The sequence below is a fragment of the Gasterosteus aculeatus genome, chromosome 4 (assembly GCF_964276395.1).
Source record: "Gasterosteus aculeatus chromosome 4, fGasAcu3.hap1.1, whole genome shotgun sequence".
NCBI lineage: Eukaryota > Metazoa > Chordata > Actinopteri > Perciformes > Gasterosteidae > Gasterosteus > Gasterosteus aculeatus.
This window is the reverse complement of record NC_135691.1, coordinates 11,109,086-11,135,478: the sequence shown is the minus strand read 5'-3', so window position 1 is coordinate 11,135,478 and position 26,393 is coordinate 11,109,086. Positions and strand designations below refer to the sequence as shown.

The 26,393-nt window shown below is 44.2% G+C and overlaps 5 protein-coding genes across 6 annotated transcripts; 3 read left to right on the top strand and 2 right to left on the bottom strand.

The window, feature by feature from the left end:
* Positions 1–422: 422 nt before the first annotated feature.
* Positions 423–5,237, top strand: cd74a (CD74 molecule, major histocompatibility complex, class II invariant chain a). Its single transcript, XM_040173505.2, has 9 exons — positions 423–709; positions 1,728–1,897; positions 2,511–2,596; positions 2,711–2,764; positions 2,844–2,927; positions 3,017–3,095; positions 3,961–4,161; positions 4,233–4,292; positions 4,536–5,237. Exons 1-9 carry the CDS (start codon positions 621–623, stop codon positions 4,541–4,543), a joined length of 831 nt encoding a protein of 276 aa, XP_040029439.2. The 5' UTR covers positions 423–620; the 3' UTR covers positions 4,544–5,237.
* A 2,315-nt stretch (positions 5,238–7,552) lies between these two features.
* LOC120817355 (kinesin-related protein 1) lies at positions 7,553–14,316 on the top strand. 2 transcript variants are annotated; one of them, XM_078102193.1, is made up of 16 exons: positions 7,553–7,873; positions 7,970–8,020; positions 8,112–8,240; positions 8,321–8,395; positions 8,468–8,550; positions 8,655–8,765; positions 9,012–9,140; positions 9,880–10,016; positions 10,092–10,303; positions 10,387–10,452; positions 10,549–10,660; positions 10,732–10,850; positions 10,963–11,082; positions 11,262–11,429; positions 11,511–11,661; positions 11,768–14,316. In XM_078102193.1, the coding sequence occupies exons 4-16, from the start codon at positions 8,345–8,347 to the stop codon at positions 11,839–11,841; spliced, it is 1,533 nt and encodes a 510-aa protein (XP_077958319.1). In that variant the 5' UTR covers positions 7,553–7,873; positions 7,970–8,020; positions 8,112–8,240; positions 8,321–8,344; the 3' UTR covers positions 11,842–14,316. The 2 variants fall into 2 exon arrangements, with proteins under 2 accessions (XP_077958319.1, XP_077958318.1); XM_078102192.1 differs by having other exon boundaries at positions 8,321–8,550.
* On the bottom strand, positions 11,896–13,231 carry LOC120817356 (putative UDP-sugar transporter protein SLC35A4). The gene has a single exon (XM_040173501.2). The coding sequence runs from the start codon at positions 13,229–13,231 to the stop codon at positions 12,257–12,259; it is 975 nt and encodes a 324-aa protein (XP_040029435.2). The 3' UTR covers positions 11,896–12,256.
* On the bottom strand, positions 11,896–14,767 carry LOC120817357 (SLC35A4 upstream open reading frame protein). Its single transcript, XM_040173503.2, has 3 exons — positions 14,628–14,767; positions 14,216–14,314; positions 11,896–13,929 (listed from the first exon to the last, which is right to left on the bottom strand). Exons 1-3 carry the CDS (start codon positions 14,640–14,642, stop codon positions 13,732–13,734), a joined length of 312 nt encoding a protein of 103 aa, XP_040029437.2. The 5' UTR covers positions 14,643–14,767; the 3' UTR covers positions 11,896–13,731.
* Positions 14,768–15,027: 260 nt separating this feature from the next.
* Positions 15,028–24,847, top strand: hmgxb3 (HMG box domain containing 3). The gene is made up of 21 exons (XM_040173496.2): positions 15,028–15,336; positions 15,749–15,910; positions 16,019–16,193; positions 16,950–17,432; positions 17,536–17,643; positions 17,817–17,951; positions 18,062–18,306; positions 18,546–18,655; positions 18,738–18,818; positions 19,022–19,095; positions 19,199–19,306; positions 19,404–19,544; positions 19,770–20,077; positions 20,184–20,311; positions 21,034–21,165; positions 21,282–21,466; positions 21,602–21,824; positions 22,070–22,203; positions 22,716–22,835; positions 22,956–23,165; positions 23,526–24,847. The coding sequence occupies exons 2-21, from the start codon at positions 15,837–15,839 to the stop codon at positions 24,132–24,134; spliced, it is 3,783 nt and encodes a 1,260-aa protein (XP_040029430.2). The 5' UTR covers positions 15,028–15,336; positions 15,749–15,836; the 3' UTR covers positions 24,135–24,847.
* The last annotated feature ends 1,546 nt before the right edge of the window (positions 24,848–26,393 follow it).

Genomic DNA, 26,393 nt, shown 5'->3' with positions numbered 1-26,393 from the left:
CATGTTCAATGAACTATACAGTGAAAGGAAAATAAACTAGAGGAATATGAAAATGAATACAAAATAAAGTTACGTTAAAGTACACTTTTTTATCGTCCTTGTGATGTTTAACCTTAACCTGGATACAGTAGCAGATGGCTTGCGTTATTTTGATTCTTAGTTTTGATTCTTAGTAAAACAAAATGCAACCAAGTGTCTCAAGGAACCCTTTGCCAACGCATGGTGACATGCATTACTGTATTTAAGAACAATGATGGATTCAAATACATAACATAATTACTTCTAACAAAAGTGAATTTAATAATGATTAGAAGTATTCTGATAAAGCCCAAGTTAACTTTGAATCAGTGCAAACAAAGAATCAAACCTTGTGGAACTATAGCTGAGGGAACTACAATAGTCTGCCTCTATCAACAGGTGATGCTGCTATTAAAGGACCAATCACAGTCCAGCAGGGTGTTTAAGACGCGAGGGACTTTCCGCATTTTTCATCTTTCTGATGAATAAGCCGGTGCTCCTTCCTCATTTCTAACACCGTTTATCAGCCAGACGCGCGGGGCTTTCTCCAGTTTGTTGCTGTGAACTTGCTTTGGACGTTGAGACAACCCTCCTAGAAGCAGATGGCCGACTCTGCAGAAGATGCGCCCCTGTCCAGAGGGAGTCTGGCGGGCAGTGAAGAAGTCCTTGTAGCCTCCGCCAGTCCCGCCGGGTGAGTGCACTTATATTAGTGAACTTATATTAACTCATATTAACAGCTGTCCGCTCGGTGGTCACATCTGTGCACCACTGAATAAAGCTCCCCTTTGTAAAAGATGTGTTAACTTGTTTAAGTTGTGATCCTATTGTTTTGTTCCCTGCATGGTACGAAAATGATGACTGCATTTAATTAAGTCATAGTCCTTAAAACGATAAAGGGATTTAGTTATATGTTTTCCTTTTTTCATGTGCAAAACATATTTGTAACTCATCTTTAGTTGCCTAACGTTGAATTCGGTCGCTTCACAGAGGTCGTCTGCCTAGTAACAGGTGATGTCGATTGGTCATTCGACATCACTGCATTCGATTGGTCCGAAAAAACAGCGAGAAAACATCGGCCAATGTCTGACATTTAGACCTCAAAATGAATATGGTTCATGAGAGTTACCAACTGTTTGTGTGACAAATATTTGTGTTATTTGTGAGGGATAAGGTTTATCTTTTCCCAGTTCAAGTCACTTATTTTTTCAGCTTTTCAGTCACAATTTAGATTTGGTGCCATTGTTTACATACTGATGTACAATAAGCTGCTGGGTTTCACTTTTTCACTATAGCTATACTGTTATAAATAATATAATGTTATATATATATATATATATATATATATATATATATATATATATATATATATATATAAAATATGACGTTCAAGTGACCTTGTGAGAAATATCATGTTTTAATAGGTGTTACATTTTAGTTGTGGGTGTACTTCCTCATAACCTCAGGAAATTTCTCTGCCTGGAGACAATTGATGCTCACATTTCATTGGGTGATTAAAAGCAGCCAATGAAATATATGTATATTTTATTGTTGTATATATATAGTATGTTATATATATCATATATATATAATATACAATATATAATGTACCAACTAACTTTTACAATGCAATCTTTTCTAAAATTCATTCAAAGTTCATGTGCCTGCCCCCCGCGTCTCTGCATATCCTCACATAGTTTTCTCTCTCTCAGGGGCTCCAACCAGCGTGCCTTTAAAGTGGCAGCGCTGACCACCATTGCATGTCTGCTGCTGGCCAGCCAGGTCTTCACTGCCTTCATGGTATTTGACCAGAAGCAGCAGATCCACTCACTGCAGAAAGACTCTAACCGACTGGGCAAACAGCTGACCCGCGCATCCCAAGGTAAGCGCAGGCATGAAAAGTCCCAATGATCAGACGTTGTAGGTTTAGCAGGAATGTGCCACAAATGAGTGAGCAGCCTTTGTCAGACAGGAGGAGGAGGAGCAAGAGGAGGCTGGAAGGAATGAGGAGGTAGGCAAGGAAGTGAAAGTGGATGTGAAACCTGGACAAAAGAAATGAACATTTGCTTCTGTTTTGATTGGTTGGTGTCACCAGCTTTGTGCTGCTGATGTTTATCGTATAAGTTTCAGCAGTATCACACATGGAGTTCCAAAACTTATCTACTATTCCACGCATCTGGTGTTGCTGTGATGAAAATCAGTCTTTGGAGGATTGATTATGTGTCGCCTCCATTTAATTCAGTTTATTTCAAGTTGTTTATGTATTTATTCATTCTGTGGCACAATTTTCTTGTGTATTGAAATGTGCGCCTGGTTAATAACAAAAACAACAAACCAGTTCATTAGCTTTCAATAAAAAATAAAAATAATAATTTCAAACAAGATCATTTCCTCACTATCGTAGTTTTTATTTTTTCACAATGACATATTTTGTTTCTTGGGGGAGATTAGGGATCTTTATTAATTATCAAATGTGTCTGTCTGTCTATTTACAGCTCCAGTGAGGATGCAGATGCCCATGAGGAGTCTTCCTCTTCTGACGGACTTCACTTCCATCGACGACGACAAGAAACCCCTGACTGTGGGTTTAAACTGGCTTCACATCAAATACAATACAAGACCTTTTGGATGATGTAAAATGAATTAATGTATTTCAAACAAACATTATTTTACTCCTGTTTTCCCCTCCTATCAGAAACTGCACGACACTGTCGTCAGCCTGGAGACCCAGGTGAAGAACCTCATGCAGGTGGGTCCTCGTGTCCTTGTGTGTCCTCACGTTGCTAACGTTGTGTGGTCACTGAGCTCTGGCCGTGTTTTTGACGCAGGGCTCCCAGCTCCCGCAGTTCAACGAGACCTTCCTGGCCAACCTGCAGAGCCTGAAGCAGCACGTGAATGAGAGCGAGTGGACGGTAAAGCCTCTCTGACGTTTACACGGAGACGACCGAAGCAAAGATAAGCAAGAATATATTAACTTGCCTGAATTACTACATTTTTGCAGAGCTTTGAGTCCTGGATGCGTTACTGGCTGATCTTCCAGATGGCCCAGCAGAATCCTCCCACCCCGACGCCTCAGTCAGGTTACTGCAACGGCCTTTCCTTTACATCTGAGTGTTTTCTTTAGTATGTCAGTGGGGCTGATGTGCTGCACGTGTTCATATAGCTGATGGAGTCCCCTGATGGGCGTTAATGGTAATCATTCACACTCCATGTTACAGCTTAAAATGTTTATATCAGTTAATATGATAAAAAACAAAAAACAGGCATCCTTGAATAAACATTCAAAACAAACGCTGATCATTTCTAGCATTGACACAAGTATACATAACTACTAGTTTCTGTCATAGAGTTCGGAAGTTATTATTTTCAGATCAATAGTTGGCAATATTTTTATATCGCTGTCTAAATAAAAATAAAATTTGATATGAGATGAATTACCTTGGTGGAAAAAGGTTACATTTAAATGCCAGATATTGTCTTTGAGAGGGTGTTACTGTATATTTTGCAATGGGTGACACGTTTTATTTCCTACACTAATCAAGTGAATAGTGAAAATGAAATCACAGATTTAGCCTTCAAGGAAGAAGTGCTTATTCGCTCACCGGAAGTGACTTACAGGAGAAGATGAGTACAACTTTCATAAGTGTCTATTAAATATGAAGTTGCAGCCTGTTAGCATAGCATAAAAACTAGAAACAAGTGATTGGCTCAGTCCAAAGATAACTAAATCCACCCGCAGAGTCTAATCCCCACTTTAACACATTGTTTAACACAAACTGGGTTTTGTGTATTAACAAAGAAAGTTTGATGCGTTTTTTTTGGATCATGTGGGTGTAATTTGCATACGTGCATTTTGGCCCCTAAATCCTTCCTACTCGAAACTTCTCTGCAGTCACCTTCTACTATTCAAACAAACTCACGTCCTCCACTATTTCTGCCTCTCAGCCGCTATGATCAAGACCAAGTGCCAGTTGGAGGGAGAGTCTGGAGTTACCAAGATCGGCTCCTACAAGCCCCAGTGTGACGAGCAGGGCCGCTACAGGCCCGTGCAGTGCTGGCACGCCACCGGCTTCTGCTGGTGTGTGGACCCGACTGGCAAAGCCATCCCGGGCACCAGCGTCCGCGGCCACCCCGACTGCCAGAGCGGTAGGAACACAGATCGCACAGATTAAAGGACTTGTCAGGCAAGATGAATCTAATTCCTCCCCACCCCTCAGGTTATCCCAGCCGCAGGATGTTGGCCCCCATGCGGATTCAGAAGACCCTCAGCGTTGATGGTGAGTGCCTCAAATCAGCTTTTTCAGTCCGATGCGGAGCTAATAAAGGATTATTTTATTGCAGTTGAACTATTTGGTATGTTGAAAACACCACTGAACACTCACTTGATTATCAAGTGCCTTTACCCAGAATACACCTGTCACCAATTATACCGATACCTGAATCAGAGCTTGATAACTATAGTTAGGACTCATCTGTTTGTTACCACACGTCATCGCATGTTGTGTTGTCTCTTTTTACAGATGAGTGAGACCAATGAAGCAGAAGGTGTGCGGTTTCCTTTCACCAAGCACAGATGTGGGAAGAAGTGTTTCTAAGCTGGATGCAGACGGTTATTGCTTTGAATCTTGATCAGTTAAAGCAATTACATGTGATTTTTAATTTCAACTATTTTTGCTTGCTGTTTGAAATCAAATCTCTATATAGGGCTACTACAGTGCATTGCTTTTACTGTGTTTTACAGTTTTGCCTTTTATATTAAACAAAGCTTGAAGTTGTTCAACATTTTAATTTTCCTATTCACATAACACGTGTAACCCTGGACCACCATGTAGACATGGAGGTAGTTCATTTTTAAAGTTACTGTTTGAGAACATTGAAGGCAAGTTGAAGTTTAGGATGGATACAGCGAGGGAACATCACATTTGAAACATGTTAAGAGACCAGACTCTTCCCCGGGACAATGTTTAGAATACTTTGATAGAATACAGGCCACACTTCTTTGATAAAGCAGTAAATCAGTATTTTCAGTGCTGTGTGTGCCACGAAAAAAGGCTGGATGAATAAAACCAAAACTATCTGCATGGCTACATGTGAGTTTAGTACGAAAATATTCTTTGTAATTTGGGGAAACGAAAAAAGTTGTGAAAGTAAGAGCCACCGCTAGCTAACGTTTGAGAGCGTTTGCAATACAATCTTTCAATAAAGTCTTTCTGATCACACTATTTAAAATGTCTCTTTATTGATGCAGAGACGCACTCGGTTTTACATATTTGCAATTCGAGAACTTAATAAATGTAGCAATTATGGATTTAATCTGAAGAACCTGAAATTCTTTTATTTTCACTGCTTTGTACATGGATTTACAAACGTAAATTACAAACATCACTACTTTTTTCCACAACAGAACAATCCGAACAACCGGTTTAAGCACCGAGACAAGCAATTAAATTTACCATCGCATCAGGAATTCATAGAATCAAAACCAATGTTTGTTCTAAAGGAGATTCCCAAGAGGAGGGCACACCAAAGGAATATGGTAAAGTAGTAATCACTACAACCAAAATACACACCTACTGACTTGAATTAAAGGTGATGAATTTGTATCTCATTAAATATAGTGCCACATTTCTCAGACATGACAGAGTAATGTCTCTGAGTAATGTCTACCAACAGTAATGTAACAAATGTGTATATAAACTCTCTGAACACACTTGCAGACAACCTTAGCTTGACTTGTTGAGTTAAATGTTCTTTCAATGCATTTTGAGATCCCGTTTTAGATTATTGGAGATTCATTGAACTTTTATATTTTTAACTCAAGTCATTGTTTAGCAAATTTAGTTTCAAACAACTTGGAATTGAGAAAACAAACAAACAACTTTTGACATTTCTATCGTAACCCCAAAAACTGTATACAAGTAGAGTTTATTTAGGTGAAATAATTCAGTAAAATGTCAAATTCTCTCTGGATCTCGACCTTCTCAGGTGACGATGACTGAATCAGAGCCCGACTCTCTTCCGTTATTACAGATTGAGAAACTCTTTTCAATGACGTCACTGTGAAAGGAAGCCAGCCTTCAGAGAGTCCAATCCTGCCAGCGTCTCAAATAAAAACACTACCTGAAGGTGTAAGAATGGACCCGGTTCTCCTACAGGCCTCGTTCCAGGGGCTCCGTCGCTGTTTGTTTGGCTCCCTGAAATCTCTTCACCTTGTTCGTTGAGATTGACTGCCGCTGGGCTCAAACAGTAAAAAAAACAGGCAGCTCGATCTGTCAGAGAACCTCATCTCTCTTACCAGCCTGCAGGTAATCTCAGATTGCTCGTCCCTTTCTTCCATCTAAAATCTCTTCATCTGAGACGCAGCACCCCTTCGCCTCCCTGCGGACTCTCCCAGCGAGCTGCTGAGACTCACCCCCGCCTCGCCGCGCTCCATGTCTGGCCAACCGGTCTCAGCTCCAGGAGCTAAAGGTGGACAACAACCAGTCGGCCATCTTGATGAATGGGACACGTCCAGAAGAACACAGCGCGTCTGTGGTTGACCTCCCTGAAGGTTGCCAGGGTGCCTCGCCTGAGGATCAGCAGGGTGTAGCGACCCTCCTCTCCGCCTGTCGTTCTTTACGGGTTTATTGTCGTACCTCGTTTTTGTTTGTTGATTGTTTGCAGACGGCATCTTTGTTTTTGCGTACCACTTTGTAATAACGCAAAATGGATTTAATTAATAGCTTTATAATAGGCTAATAGACTACTTACTACGACATGTTTGCGTGTGATATGCCATTAGTGATGACCTTTGGGTTGCCAGGTTGTGAAAATTGAAAATTGAGAAAAATATTAGTCATTCATTTATTGCATACACAATCGGGGTGCATCTAAATGACCACGTTATCATTACAAACTACGCACACTGGGCCGACACACTCCGAGCAGTGCAGTTAACCAGTTGCGCGCGCACACATGCACTAAAAGCACTAAAAAAAGGGACCAAAGCAAGCAGAGCATCGATAACGACAGTCGGAGGGAGAGACACTCCATTCTCTGCTCGGGTCGACACAGAACAAATAGTTGTTTGTCATATTTTGTTGTTTCCAACATCAGTAACTACCGTTTCCACAAGATTTTTTTCCCACCACCTGGCACCTCATAAATATCTCCAGAACTTTATGAAGGGTGCCATAGAAAGTGACAACCCTGTGAGTGATACAAATATAAATGAAGACAGGATACATTTGTTTCACATATTTCTTTTAATTCCTCCATTGTTTGCAATATCTTTGTATATTTAAATGATTTGAAACTGATTAAAATAAATGGGATGAATTCCCTCCTGTTACTAATCTACAATTGTGATATCTTTCTGTTATTTTGACAAGACACGGTAGAAGGGTTTTCAGGCAATTGTTACATAATTTGTTCCATCTTTGTGACGACCTCAAGCCGACCAGTGAAAGCAGATTCTGGCTCATTATTATTTCAGTGCGGTGTAATGAAACCCAGGTGATCTGGTGGCTGTGGGACACATACGCACGGGATGGCCGCTGCGAGCGCGAAGGCACCTGTAAGTACCTCCTAAATCAACCGCATCCGCGTGCAAACATGGAGGGACAACAGGGGATTTAAGGCGGCTTTGTTTCGACCAATGTCCATGTTTCTCCAGTTGTGTGAGGGAGGAGATGAGGTGAGAGTGGGAGTAGTCCTGGCTGCGCTTCCAGGTAAAGGAACCACAACATTTTCTTTTTAAAAAGGCTGTGAATTGGCCAAGCTGTTGTTGAAAATGTGTGTTTGAACGTTTCGTTTTAAAGACTATGTGGTTATTGACGAGGAAGGGTGTGGTGTGCACTGGAAGTTGGCAAAGGACGAGGTAAAACATTTGGATCCGCTTCCATCAACATGCAACAATTTGCTCTCTCAAACCTCTGTGATGTGATCTTAATGTTGTAACGCGTTTTTCAATCAGGAAGCGAAATCCTTCTCCTTTGACCAAGTTGTGACTCTTGACAACATACAGGTAAGAAAGGATTTTATCTGAGCTGTTCGCCGCTACGTCTCTTTATAGCTTTGCATCACATTTTTCTGAATGTCTGAATATAAATCTACAGAGTTTGCACCCTGAGTTCCTGCAGCCCCTCACAGAGTCCACATCAGGTGGCTACAACGCAACGCTGCTGATATGTGGAGCCTCTACCGAGGAGATCAACGCTCTGATTGACCAAACTATCATCAAACAGGTGGAGCTCAAAACACCAACTACTCTAAATATTGCCAGATTTTATTTTTTATCTAATCATGTTACCTTAAACTGTCTTAGGTCTTGGCAGATCTGTTGGGTCGTATGTCGTCACAAGGGGAGGAGGATTTGTTCGTCTCTGTGTCGTTCGTTCAGGTTTGTCCTCCTATGAATCACAGTATGGACACATTTTTGGTGCAGGATCTCACGATCGTTCGTCAATGTCAGTTTTACCCAGACGGCAACGCTGTGGATCTCCTAAACCCCAGCGGGAAGACGCTGGAACTCGTGCTACACCCCGTCCTCGGAAGGTGTAGTGCAGCCGATCACCATTAACACGTCCACCAACACCACGTGTGCACTTACCCGAGTATCAAATGTAAACCAAAGGATTCATCTTTGTCTATTTTCTCAGTCTTGTGGGAGGTTTATGCGAGGTGTGCGTGTGCTCGGCAGAAGAAGCCTGTGCTCTGTATGAGACCTGCAGGGAGGCCCTGAAGGCCGATGCAGCCGCCGTGTTAAAGAGGTAAAGCGCAGGTCAAATAGACTCTGGTCATGCAATCCGTTAATTCAATTACTTTGAATGGATTCATTACGTTTCCCCGGAGCCAAGTGTCTCACTGTCGCATTAGTAACGGGATTGTCACGGAGCAAATGCGTCGCTGTGTTTTCTCATTAGGAGGCTGTCATTCAAGTTTGAGCCCTGAGCTGCAGGACTGAAGCTCACTTTATGGGTCTCATGCTCACATGGCTGTGCGTTCGCTGCCCTTAGATGCAGTTCCCTGTTCTCTGTGGCCGTTGAGAGGAAACTTCATCCACAGGAGGAGCAGTCGGAGATCTGTCGCAGCAGACTGCAGCTGTTCAGACTGGCAGGAGGAGCCAGCAGCACCGACCTCAGAGGGTCAGCCGTGCACTCCGTTACTGTCAGATATCTATTACATGCGCCAGAAGGACCGGAAATGATAATCCAATTTCTAGCTATAGGTTTAAGCAATATTCTGACTCACTCATTTTTTCTGGGGAATTAAAAGGGTACAAGAAACAGGAAATTGAGGAGGAAATGATTTTATGTCAACAGTGAAAAAAGAAATAAGAATCAAGTCAAATAAAAATAAAGCAATTTGCTGACAAAGCAATATTATTATCAAAATCATATAGGATCATCCATCACGGAAAGACTTTATTCCAGGCTGATTTCATATACATTGTTTTAAATTAATTTCTAAACGAGCCTTGCAGCTTGATGCTCAAGCAATACCTCAAAAAACAGACCAAAAACAGCAGCCTTCGAGGTTAGACAGGATGTTTATAATCAGTTTTAAAAAGCCAGGAAAAGATAATAGTTCAGTTTAAACACAAACCCTGAGATCGTGGTACAGCACGGAAAGCTGGGCAGCTCTAAGAAGGTTAAAGTAATAAAGTGCTCAGCTTTATGAAGCACGGCCTCATATATTATCACATAATCCCACCACCAGTGTGGAGGCTAAACAACGAGTATTCCTCATGGGGAACGTCTGCAAGGTCCTGGTCTTTATCTGAACACCCACACACACACACGTTTGAAGAACTCCGAAGCCTCTTGAAAAACTGAAACCATGACAACACGTCTCATCTTTTTTTCTACCATAAACCCTCTGCAGAGTCTGCCCTCTGGTGAAGGTTGTGGACCAAACGCAACGTGAAGCCGCAACCAGTGAGAAGATCCTCCCTTTCCTCCTAGATGATGCCTTAAGGGGAAACAGCAGGACGGCCCTCATCTACTGTATCAGCCCTCAGGGTAAGTTCGGCCACACCAACTTACCGGTACCCATAATCCTTTGATCATAGGAATGACTCGTTTCTCATCCACCAGGTCTCCTAGACGACGAGACCCCCGCTGCTTTAGCTTTGGCCCAGAAAGCGAGAGGTTTGGTAACCGCGGCCACTGTTTATCGCTGGTGTCCGAGAGCAACGGAGCAGAAGATCAGAGATGACATCGCGGAGCAGAGAAACGCGATGATGTCGCAGGGGGAAAGTGACGTTCGGTACACAGTAAAGCTAGCAGGGCTGACCCGAGACCTGCAGGTTGTTCATTATTATTCAGCTTCCTCGTGACCCGTAGAGATTCAATGAGATTAAAGCTGAAGCTTCTGCCATCTTTCAAACAGGTTGTGAAGAATCAGTCTTGGGAGAAAAGGAGGGAAGAGTCAAAGAAGATAAAAGACAAAAGACAGGTTCATAGCAAAAGCCACAGTTTAACAGAATGAGAAGAGAATAAGTGCTTCTCCAACATTATGAAACGAGTACCATGCTGTGCATTGATTTGGCAGACTTGCCGGACTCCAAATAGAAATGTGCACAGCGGCGATCGCACAGCGGGTTCAGACACCGTGAAATATTTACAAGCCCAACTGAAAAAAGAAATGGAAGAACACATCAGAGGTGGTTTGCTGTTACATATGATACTTTGGCATTGAAGCACATTTTTCTGAGCATCTTTCTCATTCCCGCAGAGGGCAAAGGGGATGTGGAGAAAGTGCAGGAGAGAGTGGGACGAATCCAGCAGCTGAGCGCTGCTCTCAGAGGGGAGACACAGGAGGCTGCTGCAGAGAACTCTGACCTCTGCCAACAAGTAACGCTTTCCATGGATTAAATATCACATTGAATGCCTGTGTATCTGATTGGATAATGTGTTTATACGAGGCTTTGGGGTCGCACGCGCTCATTGATTGTGCGTGTGTAAGTCTCAGTTGGAATACAGCAAATCACAGGAACAGAGGAGGCGACTTAAAGAGGACCACTGGAGATTACTTCAGGAGGAGGTGGAGAAGATGGAGAGAGACTTGGCACAGGAACAGCTACCGGTGAGATAATGAGATACACTGTTTAACATTATTCACTCTGCGATCTGTCTTAGCGGAGGATGCTGAGTCAGTTTGAATTTATTTAGGGCTGGATTCGGGCAGCGGAACGCACTGCGTTTGCAACCTGATTATGCTGTTCCCTCGCATTCTTTTTACGGCTTCATCCATTCCCCTGCTAGACAGAAGGCCTCCAGAGGGAGCTGCTGGTGCTGACCAGAGAGAGGAGGGTCCTGGTGCTGCAGATAGAGGCCCTGCGCGCTGAGGCCCAGCAGGCTGAGAGAGACCTGCACCATCAATATAAAAACCACCAAGCAGAGCTGCGTGGTCACAGAGAGGAGAGCCTGGAGGTGAGAGAACACTCATTCCCGTTTAATTTACCGTGTTACAAGCTGGACAGTCCTTTACCACCAGGTGTCTGGATACCGCAGGTGTTCAGAGTGTTTCGTCAGGTAAGCGAGGAGCAGAGGAGGACGTCGGAGGGCAGATACAGGAGCGTGCTGCTGGAAGCTGTGCAGGACGCCGTCTACCTCTCTGCCCAGAACCAGCAGCTGCAGGCGGACAACAAGCAACTCCGTAAAGGTCGGCGCACCTGTGGATGTTGGGTTTTCGTTTCATTATCATGTGGCACAGAAGACAGGATCGGATTCTTTCTCCCAGCATTCTAACGGAGTCTTTCCTTCTTCAGCATTGGGGGCGTTAAAGGACACACTCGCTGTGCGAGGGGACCCTGCAGCTGGACTAGGACGCCAACAGCAGTGAATGGATGACGGGAAGATCACTGTGCTAAATATAGAAACCATTACACGATGAAACTGGTTTTCATGAACACACTTTATTTGGACTTCGACATTGTTCTTGGCATAGAATGAAATAAAATAATTACGCTAGCAGCAGTCTTCAGGATTTCTTTACTGAAGATATAATAATTCAGATTTATTGGTATTTACTTGAGAGTGAGAGGAAATTGTGAATTCAATTTAAAAATTGCTAAATCACCACACCAGGGCTCGGCTGACAAATGTTCCCACATGATGTGGTATTTTTTCACAAATACAAATACGCGCCAGATTTCAGAAGGCCGGCGAGATGTAGAAGGCTGAAAACAAATCACATCTAAAAAAAAACTAGAAAACAAATGTACATTCTGTAATGGGCCTTGCGGTTCCATTATTAACTACCTGTAGTACATGAAAGCCGCCAATCCAATCATAGACACCGGAAGGAGGAAAAAAGGCGTGAGCTGCAGCCCCAAGACGGCCCAAGACAACAGAGCGTTAACCAGCATGGAGCAGGAAATGACAAACAGTCTGGTGATCCCGCTGCCGTGCTTGAGCACCACGGACATCAGGAGTCCGTTAGCTGCCTGCCCGGCTATAACGGCCCAAACCACCCCAGAGTATCCCTCCAGAAAGCCCTTCTCCCCTGCTACGAAGGAGAGGGAGGAGGAGACGCCGTTGACAGCCACACCAAACCCGTAGAGGTAGAGATTCTGCAAGCTGAGGGGAAGCTTCTGGCCCTTCAGGACCCGCTCTGTGTAAACCGCCGCCAGTCCCGAAACACAGCAGTACACCAGCACAAGGAAAAGCCCCCAAGCGGTGACGTGGAGCCCGGGGCCGTCCTCGGCCCTCGCAGGGTCCCCTGCATCCAGGCTGCTGTAGCTGTGACACACCCCTGCACTCACGAGGAGCCCCACGGCCAACCACTGAGAAGGCCGCAGCCGCTTGCCCAAGCACAGCGAGTACAACAGGGCCGTGGAGGCAATTTTCAAGTTAGAGAGGACCTGGTATGAGCTCGGGTCCATGTAAGCCTGCATGACAACTACCAGGTTGTTGTTGAGGGCGTAGAGCACGGCAGGGGCCGCGTAGGGGGCCACACGGGCCAAAGATGGAGCCGCGAGTAAGGCGGATGTTCCCCCAGTTGAAACCAGAGTCACCAGAGAGATCAGGAGCTTGAGTAGCTCGATCATTACGACGCATGACGAGGCGCTGAAAGGGACGTGACCGTCCACCTTCGTGAGGGTGAGGAGTGGCGCATGAGAGCCATAGATGAGGACCATCAGCGCCAAGAGGACCCCCCACACGGTCCTTTTCAACACCGGCCTCCTGATCCTAGCTGGGGAACTGGGCCCCGCGTTCTGGATCACAATCATCCTCGATGATTCAAAATACACAATTTCTCACAACCTTAATACTTGTTATAGTGCAAAACAAAACCCAAAAAAAACTTGCTTTTGGCTTTTTAAAATAAATTAATCTTCAGTTTTTAAATACCTATTTAAAATGCTTGTGCATATCTTTATATAACTGATTATGCATTTCGAGCGGAACAATAGGGGTGTATGAGGGAATAACTGCCTGTTTTACACATACATGCTCAAACAAGCAGGCAAGTTAGGAAACATGATGGACCAAACACTAAGACCTTCCATTAGGTGTTAACATTACACCTTGCATCCCAACAGCAGTGTTCAACTGAACCCAGGAGAAAATACGCAAATAAAAAACATCAGGCTTTTACTTTGACTCCTTGTTGAAATTGCAGTTCATTGTATCCATAGTTCAGTCTGCAAGGACATCCTGAAGGCAGTTTGGTCAGTATTCCTTCTCTTGTGCCCTTTACGTCACTGACGAGACCAGCAGTCAGCCCAGATTATCTTGGTCCTTTTTTAAAGCCGTTCATATATTCCTTCACGGTCCTTTCGATGTCGGGCACTTGATAGTTCTGTGCGGCGTAGATGCCGGTGATGGTTCCCAGCAGCACTCCCAGGAAGGCGGAGGAGCGCAGCTTGGCCACCACGTAGCCGGCCAGAAAGCCCTTCAGAAACGGAGACGCCAACACCGAGCTCCCCTTCAACACAAGGAGAAGGACAGTCCCAGCAAAGACAAGAGGACAAACAGCTGGGTAAATACAATCAAATAGTCAATTTAACAATACAAAACAGCCAAAACAAACTTCATCGCCTTCAGTGTGGCAGAACTTATTATTTCAGAAATACAACAACAACAAAAAAATGTTTTCCCTATGCATTTGCCTTGATAACTACATTCACCAGCGCAAACATATTTGAAACAGTCCACGTTGGTGGACGGACTAAAAACGTTGAATTGATCAGAGACACCTTAAGACAAGCTACCTGTGGAATCCCCACAGAGACCTCGCTCTCCACTCGCCTCTGGATCTCCTCCAGCTGATGTTTGAGCTGCGTCAGGTCCTTCAGCTGTTTCAGAGGATCCTGCAACAAAAGCAATAACTCACCTTCAAAAGCGACAGATAGCTTCACAGTACAAAAGTTAATGAGAGGATTGAGCATGAAGAGCGGCTGAAAATAAACGGCACATTCTCTCGAGGTTTGCTGGTTTTTACGGTGATGACAACATAACTTCCTGAAAAGGTCGATTAAGTGAAGTTGGAAGCGGTCAACGGCGCGGCAACGTGATGGTTTAGCCAATTGCTGCCGGTGACTCATTTGTCGTCCTCCTGTAGCAGTTGCTGCCATCCGAGGAAATATTTAAGTCGAAACATTTCAAGACCAGAAACTCACTCACCTTATCACCCGCCATGTTTGCTCGGTGGGATTATCTGTGTTCGGCTCATCGGCCTGGGACACTCCGGTTCCCCCTTAAACTCGATTAATTCGGCCTAGCGGGTTATTGTCTCAGTGTATCTGCTATTATGTTTTATAAGATGAAATACTTTAAGATGAAATAAGTCATCCCGAGGAAAGGTGGTCCCTTGCCTGTGACGTGTCTTGATTTTATCGTTCGAAATATCTGGTTAAAGTTAGTTAAGTAACCCCCATGACACTAACATGTATGGGGAATAATATAATAAACCCTAGATGAGTGGGTTGCACCCGGTACAAATAGGTTTAAGTAACTTAATATAAATTGTGTTTGGATAACGGCGTTAGCTGCCGTAACGCTAATGTCAAACCGCTGATGAAAAGGGGCGGAACGACAGCTACGGGAAACATGCGACGCGATAGTTCCACGTGTCAAAAACGTCGTTCGTGATTGGCCCGTACTCATTCATTCCGGCATTTTATTGGTCGAAGACCATGGCAACAACCCGCCATGTTTTTACTAGCCGAGGAGAAAGGAAGCTACTTTACAGACATTTATGGAACGCAACTTATTGATTTATTTTGCACTTTAGTCGAATTGCAGCATTTCTCATCGTCGGAACAATACCTGACTTTGTCGGTGGCTTCTAAACGTTGTTGAGAGTAGTTTGTAGCGCTTCGGGTCGTCGTAGGTAAGGCTGCAATAAGAAAGCATTTCATTGGATAGCTCACTGACTGCAAGCAGTATAAGCACACGCCATTAAACCTACTTTTGAAGCAGGGAAGGACCATGCATGTTTAATGTTTATCGTGCGCTTTATTATTCTCTCAAGAGCCCTATGCATGACACGTTTCCATGATATTGTATTTAGACAAAGACACTTTTGTTCGATTCTCATTTTATGGGCTAAAATATTTTAGCCGTTGAGCTAAGATGAACTTCAGTGAATCAGTTCTGTCATTAAACTACACATGATGAATGTTGTTCAGTTGTAAGGAATTGGCACAGTTTTAGGCAAAGCAAGTGTGATTTGAAATCCCTGCAATAAACTTTCACGGAGCCTCAAACATAAGAAATCATCTAATATTATACTATTTTTCAAGATGGCCCGAGATCATAGAAAACGTGGACGTGTTGGAAGTTGTGAAACTTGTGAAAGTGACTGAGGAGGTGAAGAGCCACTGCAGTCAGATGGATGTGACTATTCCAAAAAAGAGGAAGAGCAAAGCTCAAGAAGACAATGTTGAGAAGCCTAAGAAGCCCAGGTAATGCACATAGTCCATAGGATTTGTTCACACTGCTGTTAAAATATGTGTTAAAATGTCTTTGTCCACTGTTGTGTCCCGATTGAAGATGTGTCTGTCTGTTTATAGGTCTGCCTACCTGCTATACTACTTTGATGTACATCAGATTATGCAAAAGGAAATCCCTAATCTACCACAGTCCGAGATCAACAAGAGAATCAGTAAGAACTGGAAAAGGCTCAGCATAGCTGAGAAAGGCTACTATCTGGAGAAGGCCAAGTCCGAGAAAGAAGGCACAGACACTGTGAGCCGCATCCTCATCTCTCTCTGTTCGTTAATAACTCTTATTAATAACACATCTGAGCATCCATGGCGACTTTCATTTTGTCTATAAAAAACCTCCTCATGCTAATAACATTGGAATAAACGTGCCTTTTCTGAAGGAAGTCAATCTTTGTTTCGATATCTTTCCATTGTCAGAATATCACAGTTTCTTATTTTCCAGGAGATACTCAATTGTGGTGATGCCACGTTAAACCCAAGACGTTTTGATCAATTCAAGGGTCATTCAATTAATGATCAAAAAACACAAATAATTAGCAGAAAACTCTAACCTCAATGATGACCTGAATGTACTATGATAAAAGATTCAGAAATGATTACACAACTTGTTCCTGTTTAATGAGTCCTGATACCTGTAGGAGGAATAATGAAATTCAGTTTCATCTGTACAACCTGAACCTGTAAATGAATGATGGTGCCAAGCAGAAAACCCAGGCATCGTTTCAAAATGTTTTCCCACAACTTAGTGCTGATTTTGTATTCGCTGTTTAAGAGATCAGAGACCGTCTCTGTGATTACGCACTGCGGAGCCCTCATGCAGCCAATCGGCTTGATTTATGTGTAATGAACACATTTGGCTCCTGTAACTACAGATCATTTCAGGAAGAAGAACCACCGCACAGATAAAGCAGCTTTTACCTTTCTTTCTCTAGAATAGCGTCTAATGGATCTACGTATAGGTATTAACAATGTTCTCCATTCTGCTTCTTCCCCTCAGTCGTCTCTCAGCCCCTCCTTAGACCTGCCAGGCTTCCGCAAAATCCTCCCCCGAGCCAGTTACTTCCTCCTGTCCAAAGGCTGTTCCTCACATCATCAGCTGGTGGCTTCTCAGTCGGAGGTGAGCTCGGACTCAGGCCCACCTTCCATCTCTCTGCCCCAAGAGCCCCCGTTCACAGCTCTTCAATTGGAGAGTGAGGTGGAGCTTTCCGAGCAGCAGATTGTTGTCGACGACATTGCAGGCGAGACAGAAGTGGCGTCCGCAGAACCCCAAAGCGTCCCGTTCTGCTTGTCCTCCTCTGTGTCGTGCAAAGCCCCGACATCTACGAGCACCCTCATGTCGCAGGGCTGCGGTGGCCTTGTGGCCAACGGGGTCACTCTGAAAGGAAATGAAACCAGAGGTACTGGTTTCGGTTACGGTGGTCCGGTGGTGCAGCAGATGCAGGGGGAAACCACACATGTAGTTTCCTTCGTACCCACACAGGTGAGACACAAAGGTCTTTCGGCCGCCTAGCAGAATTATTGATCCTTTTAATCACCAAAAGTGTTTTAGCTAATGCAGTGAAGCCATTTGTCCGTCACTTCAGAACCTGCTGGAGCACAAGTCTTTGCCAGGGGTCAGCTCTGTGGGCCCGGTGATGATGGTCTCTGTCGGCGCCAGCACGGAACAATGTGCCAAGCCGTCCTATAAAATGGTAAGAACCCCACATTATTCATCTGCCGTATTAATGTCAATACTGAAATTGGCGAGCAGGACGTCGACACGCAGAAAGAGCCAATGAGGAATGTCATCATTTAGAGTTAAGATGGCCGTGGGGAATGCAGCTGCTTGGAGACACCAACCTCCACAATTTGTCCTCCGTTGCAGTGCGTTAAGACGTACACCCGAAGAGGTCGAGGGAGGTGTCTCAATCCTGGATGTTCATTTGTGTATGTCACACGCCACAAGCCACCAAAGTGTCCTGAATGTGGGACCCACTTGGCAGGAAAATGGGTCCCTGCTGTAAGTATCAGACAACATCAGCACCGACAGGTTGGGAGGCTCAATCATATACCAACATCCAGTTTTTAGGTGCAGCCCGAGCCAGTAAACAGTCTACATTTATGTGTTAGGCAAAGAAGACGCAAGAGAAAGAAACCACGTCCAATCAACTGCCACAGAAAGCTGAAGCCATGATCAATGACAGCTGCCAAGCAACAGCTCTCCCCGTTCCGGAGGGGAACGCAGATGTCAGTGCAGCGAATGTCACTGCGGGCAAAAAAGTACGGCCCGTTCAACGGCGCTCCAAAACACCGCGTGCAGTTCCTGCTAAAAAGCCACCAGAGGGCGGCAGCACCGAGGAGCAGGAACAAACAACGTAAGCAACCATGAAATTTGAAGGCCCCGTTTGTAACGCTGTTGGTTTGGACCACGTGGACACAGTCGTGTGCAAACTGCTGTACTGTACCGATTCAGAATGTAGTCTTACATGTAGGCGAAAGTATGGCACAATGTAATGTAATGGCAATGTAAGACACATTCATGTCTTACTGAAGGCAGATTGCTGCTGCTCACTGCAGGTTTTGATGTACTTTCCCTGTGTGCCTCATTGAGTAGCCAGGTGAAAGACAGCTTTCAGAGCACTTCTCTCCAAGGTCCAGACAGAAGCAATGCTGCTGTTCAAAAGAGGCCCGTGAGACCCATCCTTCCTGCTTACTACAACACAGGTGCTATAGAACAGACAGGGCAAAGTAGTGTTCGAGCTGTTTTTATATGGATTTACACATTGACTTGTGTTTGTGTTATTAGGCCGAACTTTGTTCCAGATCATAACCGTCCCATCTGACAAAGGAAAGTGTCCGAGTGGAAACAACGATAGTTCATCCACTGGTACAGTGCAACTTTTTTTATTTTATTTGTGTGTATACCTGATGAATTATCATTGTCAGTGTGTTTGGATACGGCCAGTGCTTGTTATAGGCATAATATACTGTGCTACACGAAGAGGAAGAGATATAGATGGCCGCACCTCCTGTGCTCACAGCTCTTGGCTAATGTGGTCTTTATGGTGGTCTCTAATGTTGTGCCTTTAGAGAGTTTCTCAGGACTGAAACCCAGCACTTTGAAGCAGCTGGGCCAGACGCTCCCGGCATCAGGAGCGAAGCAGGTTGGCTCACACGCAAACACTGACATGCACATACAACACAAATACAGAGAGCAAAGATTCACCTCATGTTCTAATATGGTCTTTTTATGTATGTGTTTGGTAGGACTCTTCTGTCCCTGCAGGTGGAAGCCAGTCTATGTGCTCATTGGTTGATAAGGGAGTGAACATCCTGTCAATTGTCCCTTTCAAACAAAACACCATTTCCAGCTTTGTCAGTATTCTCGTTTCCTTATCTTTTATTATTGGTTTCTGCGTATCCCTTTTTATCTCGACCTGTGGGTTATCCATGCTCTTCCTTGTCCTTTAAGGATTTGGGACTGTCCACAGCTCGTGGACGGGGGCGATGTAAGAACCCCACCTGTGACTACATGTACAAGAACAGACACAAACCTGCAGTGTGCCCTAAATGTGGCTGTGAGCTGACCCAGAGGAACGCCAAGGGAACAAAGGTGAAAGCTCAATCCTCTCAGATTGCCCAAAAGTGTTGGATTATGTTTCCGCTGCATCTCTTGCACCTGTGTGAGGTTGATAGGAATCATAAAAAAAATCCCTCCTAAACCAGGTACACCATGAAAAATGATGATTCTCAGGTCTCAACGGATTCAATGGGCAGCCTATTTTCATGCGAATGTGTGTCAATGGGTTAATGTCAATTTCTTTTTTCCCTCCGTCAGTCTGAGACTCTGCTCGATCCGTACCAGGAACTGAGTCCCGCTCAGAAGGACATCCAGCGCCAAAATACCCTGCAGTTGCTGCACGGCTCCATGCAGATTCCCGAGGGCGAGACTGAGCTGCGGGAAATATTGACCCTCATCCAGGAGCTCAACAGTCTCCAGATCGTCCTGGTTCAACCGTGTGGGCAGGAGCACGAGGGCAGCTTGGAGACGGAGACGCTGGTAGAGTCCGGCTGGCCTCAGTTCTATGAGTCAGCAGCAACTCACTGTGGCTTGTGTAACTATCCTCTCTTCAAAGGAGATCAGAGGTGAGAAGACGGCTCTCTGTACGCCAGCCAACCGGCCTCTAACTTTAGTGGGTCAGTACCATCATGTGGTGGTGACGTTGGTCCACCTCTTATGCGTCCTATGTAGTACCGTCGCAGGACAGGAGGACTGCTGGCTGCTGACTGAGACACTAATCCAGACGGCCACTCTTCAGCTCAAGGTGTGTCTCAATGTCCAGTGTCTGGCTCTGCACAGCTTCACGGACCTACATCCAGGTAAACAAGCCCACTCACATCAACCGTTTTATTTATCGAGCGTTAAGTACTGAAGCCTTACAGGTTTCGTTTGTCCTGCATCATGTTCGGAATATCTCAAATCAGATTATGGTTCTACTTCTGTGAATGATGTGTATCACTTCTCCTTCATAACCTTCAGAAATAAGTTTAATATTACTCATAAGAAAAATAAAATATAATGAACATATTGTTTCATTTTAGAAGCTTCTAAATGTACAAACGGGTTGCTGATAAGATATTTAATTGTATATATTCAGTATTTTACCGAGGGACCATAAGGGGGCACCACAACTATGAGCTACGTGGGTAAACTGTATGAATTCACTGAATGGTACTTTATGCTTCTACGTTGCCACTCTTTTGCTCCCTTCTCCATATTTCAAACATGTTTACAACATGATTTACATTTCTGGTGAGTGCTGATGAAAACCAGCCAAATGCGTGTGATTTTGACATTAAAATACTTTTTCATCATGATATTTAGCTGCTTACTTCACACCCGGCATTATTGCACATTTGGAGATGAAAATGTATTAAATGCTATTATTGTTATAATTTAACACTAGTTTAGTATAAGACTCAGTAAGTGTAGCAGCTTTCCGTACTTTCTTTTGTTTGTGCGTAAGATCCCAGTTTTGCTCATGTACACATGGCAATCAATGCTTTTCCTGTAAATTCAATGGTAATGTTTTCTGTAACAGGTCTGTTCAACGTTGGGAACAGACTGCTTGTAAGTATCGACCTATTTCTGAAGATGAGGACCTGTATCAAGCAGGGCCGAGCCCCCCCCCAGGCCGCCAGGACCATACTTGACAACGACCCCAATCACCCTGGTAAAGACTGGAATCAACTCTGCTAGCATGTACTCTGTCAGTTTGTTAATTTAATGTCCCCCTTTCGTTTTGAAGCCATCTAGTATCTTCTGTGTCCCCCCCCCCCCCTCCATCAGTCCACACTCTGAGTCCAGAGGAGACGGCTCAAATTCAAGAGCTTCTCCTGAGTGGCTACTGGGCCTTTGAGTGTCTGACAGTGCGCGATTACAACGACATGATCTGCGGCGTTTGTGGTGTTGCTCCTAAACTGGAGATTGCCCAGCGATACACAACCAATGTACTGGAGCTGAAAAACGTGGAGGTGAGAGATTAATGTAAGAAAGTTAGTGGGGATTTAAAGTCCCAAATAGCGTCATGGCAGCCTAGTCAGAGCCCACCCGCTCCATCCTGAAGACACCTTTTTCACAAGCTCACACGCGTTATATTCCGTCCGCAGTTCACTTGGCCTGAGTTTTCAGTGTCCGATGAGGTGCTGGTGGACGACTTCTGGCTGACTATGGAAAGCGAGGCTATCGAGCAAGCAGCCTTCCCCGCGGACATCCCCGTCACGCGAGTGGATGCTTCCATCATCGCTCCCTTCATTCCTCCGCTGATGAGGAGTCCCGCCGTCATCAACACAGAGAAGAACAAGGTCGTACCGCACACGGGGCCGGTCTCAGGTACAGAGCTCCTTCTCAACACCACTGAGTCTTTCACAGCTTTCAACCGTTAATCCTGTGGTTGTGAATTATCCCGGAAAAGTTTTGAAGCATGTTGTTTGAAATAATGGAGATGTGGCTTTATAGAGAACAGGACGAAAAATGGATTGTATGCTTTGTGATGCAGCAAGTAACATGTAATAAGCTGATGATCTGGACACCCCCCCCCAAAATCATATTTTAAGAGAACGGTTCATCTGTTTTAGGAGATCCATCTGTTTTGGTGCGTCTCATTCACGACGGTCAGCTGAGACTTGATAAGATTGAAGATCACAGTGAGAACGAGCTGAGAACAATTCTGGACCGCTGCGCCGCGAGTGTCAGCCCAGACTCCACTAAGGTGTGTGTGTGTGTGTGTGTGTACACGTGTGTGTAACAATACTTAAAACACAAAGGGGGCCCGGCCTAGTAAATTATTTTGCCAGCGACCACGTTATGAGCATCATAAATTATTATCGCAGAGTGGCGCTGTTCTTGTCGTCTTATCTGCTCGTGCTTGTGGTCTCCAGGAGTGTAAAGTTTTGTTACAAAGTCATCCAGCATCCATGTAAAGCGACGGATACTCGCATGCTACTTACTTTAAACTAGTTAAAGGAAACACGTGGAGTGTAAAATACTTGCTACAATACATAGAAATACACCAATCATGTGATGATTTCTTGGCCTAAAAAACAGAAACCCCTCCCCTGCACCCTGGGGCCTGCAAAGACCTCATGTCTCACTCGAAGATATTTCGTCATGTTTGTTTGCTTGCTGTGACGGTCATGCTGTGAATGTGTTCATCCTCTCCCCATTCCCCCCGGTGTCCTCATATCTTTGAATAAAAGCCTCTTTTCTGTCTCTCTGAGTCAGAAGGAGCTACTGGCGTCCCTGATCTCCTTGTACACACTTGTTCACGGAGGCCTCTCCACGGCCCCTCCACCCCTCCCACACCTCACCGCTGGCAAGCTGTCCAAGGTCTGCCCCCACAAGGTAATGTCTGAACAAGGCATAAGTCGGATAAGTATAAAGGAAACTGGAACTGAAATGTCCCCTGTGTGATCTATAGGGTCTCGTGTTACTAGTCCTTCTCTCTCCCACACCTGTCTCCAGGTGGTGTGCGGCTCCAAGTACTTGGTGAGAGGAGAGACGGCCCGAGACCACGTAGACCTGCTGCTGTCCTCCCGCTACTGGCCCCCTGTCTATGTTAGCGACTGTCCCCGTCAGGTGGCGCTGTGTGCCGACGTTCAGTACCCAGAACAGGCAACCCAGATGTGGGGAAGGAACCAAGGCTGCTTCTCGGACCCTTTTGAAAAACCAGAGGTGAGTAATGGAAATTAAATCCAGATATGTATTCAGGAACTCCTGCGTGTGCTCGACGCAGGATTAATTTTATTTTAACATGAAAACAGGTAATATTTTTACATATGAGTGAAGCGAGACTGAAAATGCAACATCAGACTTTCTTTTAACAAACCAACGTTTCGAGTTATACCTCTCAATTCAAGAGCAAGTAAAAGCAATAATGAATTTCTTTTTTTTAAATTTGGGTTTAGCCTTTTACGTTGTGTGCAATAGGCCTGTAACACAGTACATCTATTTATATCAGGAAGATTGTCTTACTGTTTGCATGTATTTATTTCTTTAAAAAAAAGGCTCATACTGAGTGTTGCTTCCTTTTAGTTTGTGTCATGTGCTGAGCTACAAGAGCAGCCGTACAGCGCTGACCTCTCCTTGGTAGCAGAGAACCAGCAAGTCCACCCCATCACCAAATCATCCAGCTGCTGGCTGGTTCATCCTCCCGCAGCCGCCCAGGAGCGTCCTCCTCCTTCGTCAGAGCACCACTCGATGGTGCTCTGCAGAGATCTGGAGCCCCATGTCCACCTGTTGGCTGAGCTGGAGAAAGAGGGGGATGATGATGATGATGATGATGATGACAACAACGGCGAAGGACAGAAAGCCGAGGGCCACTCCGCTGAGAGCTCAGAGGGATGCTACTCGGTCAGCCGCGCGCGCCGCCAACCCGTGGTTTTCAACAACACAGCTCATTACTACCTTTACAACCGTCTGGTAGATTTCCTCACCAGCAGGGACATCGTGAACCAGCAGATCAACCAAGTGGTGAAGGCCTGCCAACTGGGGGAGGTGGTGATCAGGGACGCTCTGTACCGACTGGGAGTGGCCCAGATCAACACGGAGAGAGAGGAAGATGAAGGGAGTGGAGCGGAGGGACAGACGCAAGAGGGAGGGACAGAGCCATACGAAGTTCAGGATGGACATGAGGAAGAATGAGGTCCCCCAAAGAGAGAAGCAAGTACGACCAGAAGGAGCCGAGAGTTTATATGCGTTGCGGTGCTTTCCTTGTCAGTGGGGGAGATGAATTTCCTTTAAAGTAGCCTGTGCAACTGCAGAGATAATGAGTTTCTGATGGAACATGCTGAGAAGAATCAGTAGTGTTAACTGTGAAGACACTTACCGAAAACAGGTATTACTCAATCACATTCTTAGTTATCTGTACTTACAGTAACAGGGCGTGTAAGAGTTAATAAAAGGCAAGATGATGGAGAGTGAATGTGAGAATTCTTTTTTTCAAATGACTAAAGGAATGTAACAATATCTTTAGTTCTTTCTTTCTTTCTTTTTACTATTGTGGAGACTTAAAAAAGTGAAGTGTGGATAAAGGTGATGTTTCCTGTGATTTTAATAACTCTTGTAATTCCAGTTGGAATGTATTTATTATTGAACCACGAATATAGTACATTGTATTTCTATGTCAAGAAACCATTCGGTTTTCACCTCTCCCATGCCGCTGTTTTGGACTGAGGTTTGCTTTTGAAAAGTGATGATAAATGTTTAGCCGTTGATTGTACGGAGTGTGGGGGTGGACCTCGAGGCCTTCGCCTTATTTTATATCACGGTTTCTTCTCAAGATTCGCCTGCATGAGTTGCTTTAGAGAGATTATTTTTTTCTCAATAAAATAAAATTGATATTGCTGGGCTAACCAGACCTTTGTCAAGCATTGAAGTTTGTCCAAGTGGTTAAAAATGAGTGATCAACGGGACAACTGACGACAATAAAGCAACCATGTGACTGCCTGTGCACAGCGCTTCAACCTCATGCACGCTGCTACGACCAGAACAGTGAGGGTTTTCATCCATGTGGCTTAAGCCTTCAAGATCACTAAGATCTTCTGACACCAATCTGTTAGTGATTCCCAGAGTAAATACAAATCATGGGAAAGCATCATTTAGTTACTACGCAACAAACAGCTGGAATAGACTTCCTGAAGATTTAAGACTTGCCCCAACTCTGACCACGTTTAAAACAAGACTGAAAACTTTTATGTTCAGCTTTGCCTTCTGCTAAATTTTACCTACATTGCACTTTTAACCTCTGCCTTTAATTAAACAAATTAAAAAAGATTTTAATTTATAATTGTATTTGCTGTTTTTAATTGTCTTTTAATTCCTGCATTTTATTTCACTTTATTGTATGAAATGAAATGATAATGTGAAGCACTTTGAGTCTGCCTTGTGTATGAAAAGTGCTATACAAATATAATTGCCTTGCCTTGCCTTGCCTTAATTAAAACTCCCTGAATGACCACCAGAATAACCATCACTAGCATATCAGCCATGCGGTATGAAAATATCCTGGAAGTAAAAGCCCCAAATTGCAGTAAAAATAAGGGATTTTATATTTATTTTTGTTTTATTTTTTAAGCTTGGGAGTTGCTGAATTAACGCTCATGTTATTATTATTATTATGCCATACTCTGATATAAACTTATACAATAACAGATTCTTGATGGACAACTGAACAAATACTTTTGAGTACAAAACAGATTATATATCTGTTTTGACTACTTCAAAACAGATATATAATTGTTAGGGCTGTCCACATTAATGCATTGATCTATGAGATTAATGTGGCCTAGATTAATGTAACAAAATATTTTAACGTAGTTAACGTTCATTTGTTTACTTCCGGTACCGAAAAACAAACGAACGGTCCCGGAAGTAAACCGGAAGTTAAGCGTGGAAACGAAACGGCCGCTCGCTGTATTCTCCATCAAGATGGAGAGAGCTTTACGCATCTCAAGTAAAACCAACAGAGGCGCGAGAACTGTGCAGAGAAATTACTCCACGTGTCAAACACAAGGGGGGTGATTGTCAAACGAACCACTGCTATGCTAAGCTAGCTGCTAGGCTACTTCCATCTCAACATCTAACTTTACCCTGCGCGGCACCCAGTCTGCAGAGGACCACCATTGTGTCCCTCAAAGACCGTGGTTTGAATACGTTCTGGCTAAGTTTTGTGTGTTTGGTTTGGTTTGGTGTGTAAAATACTCATTACTTTTAAGATTTAGTCTTGAGAAAAAAAAACATTCATTATAAACAACACTGTAACAACAACAACATTCATTAATCGCAAATTAATGAGATTAATGACTGTGGGAAATTTTCCAGAGGAAATGCAGGTTGGACGTTATCCAATAAAAAAGGGAAGTGAAGAGAGATAAACACAAAGGCAGCACAGTTTCAGCTCAG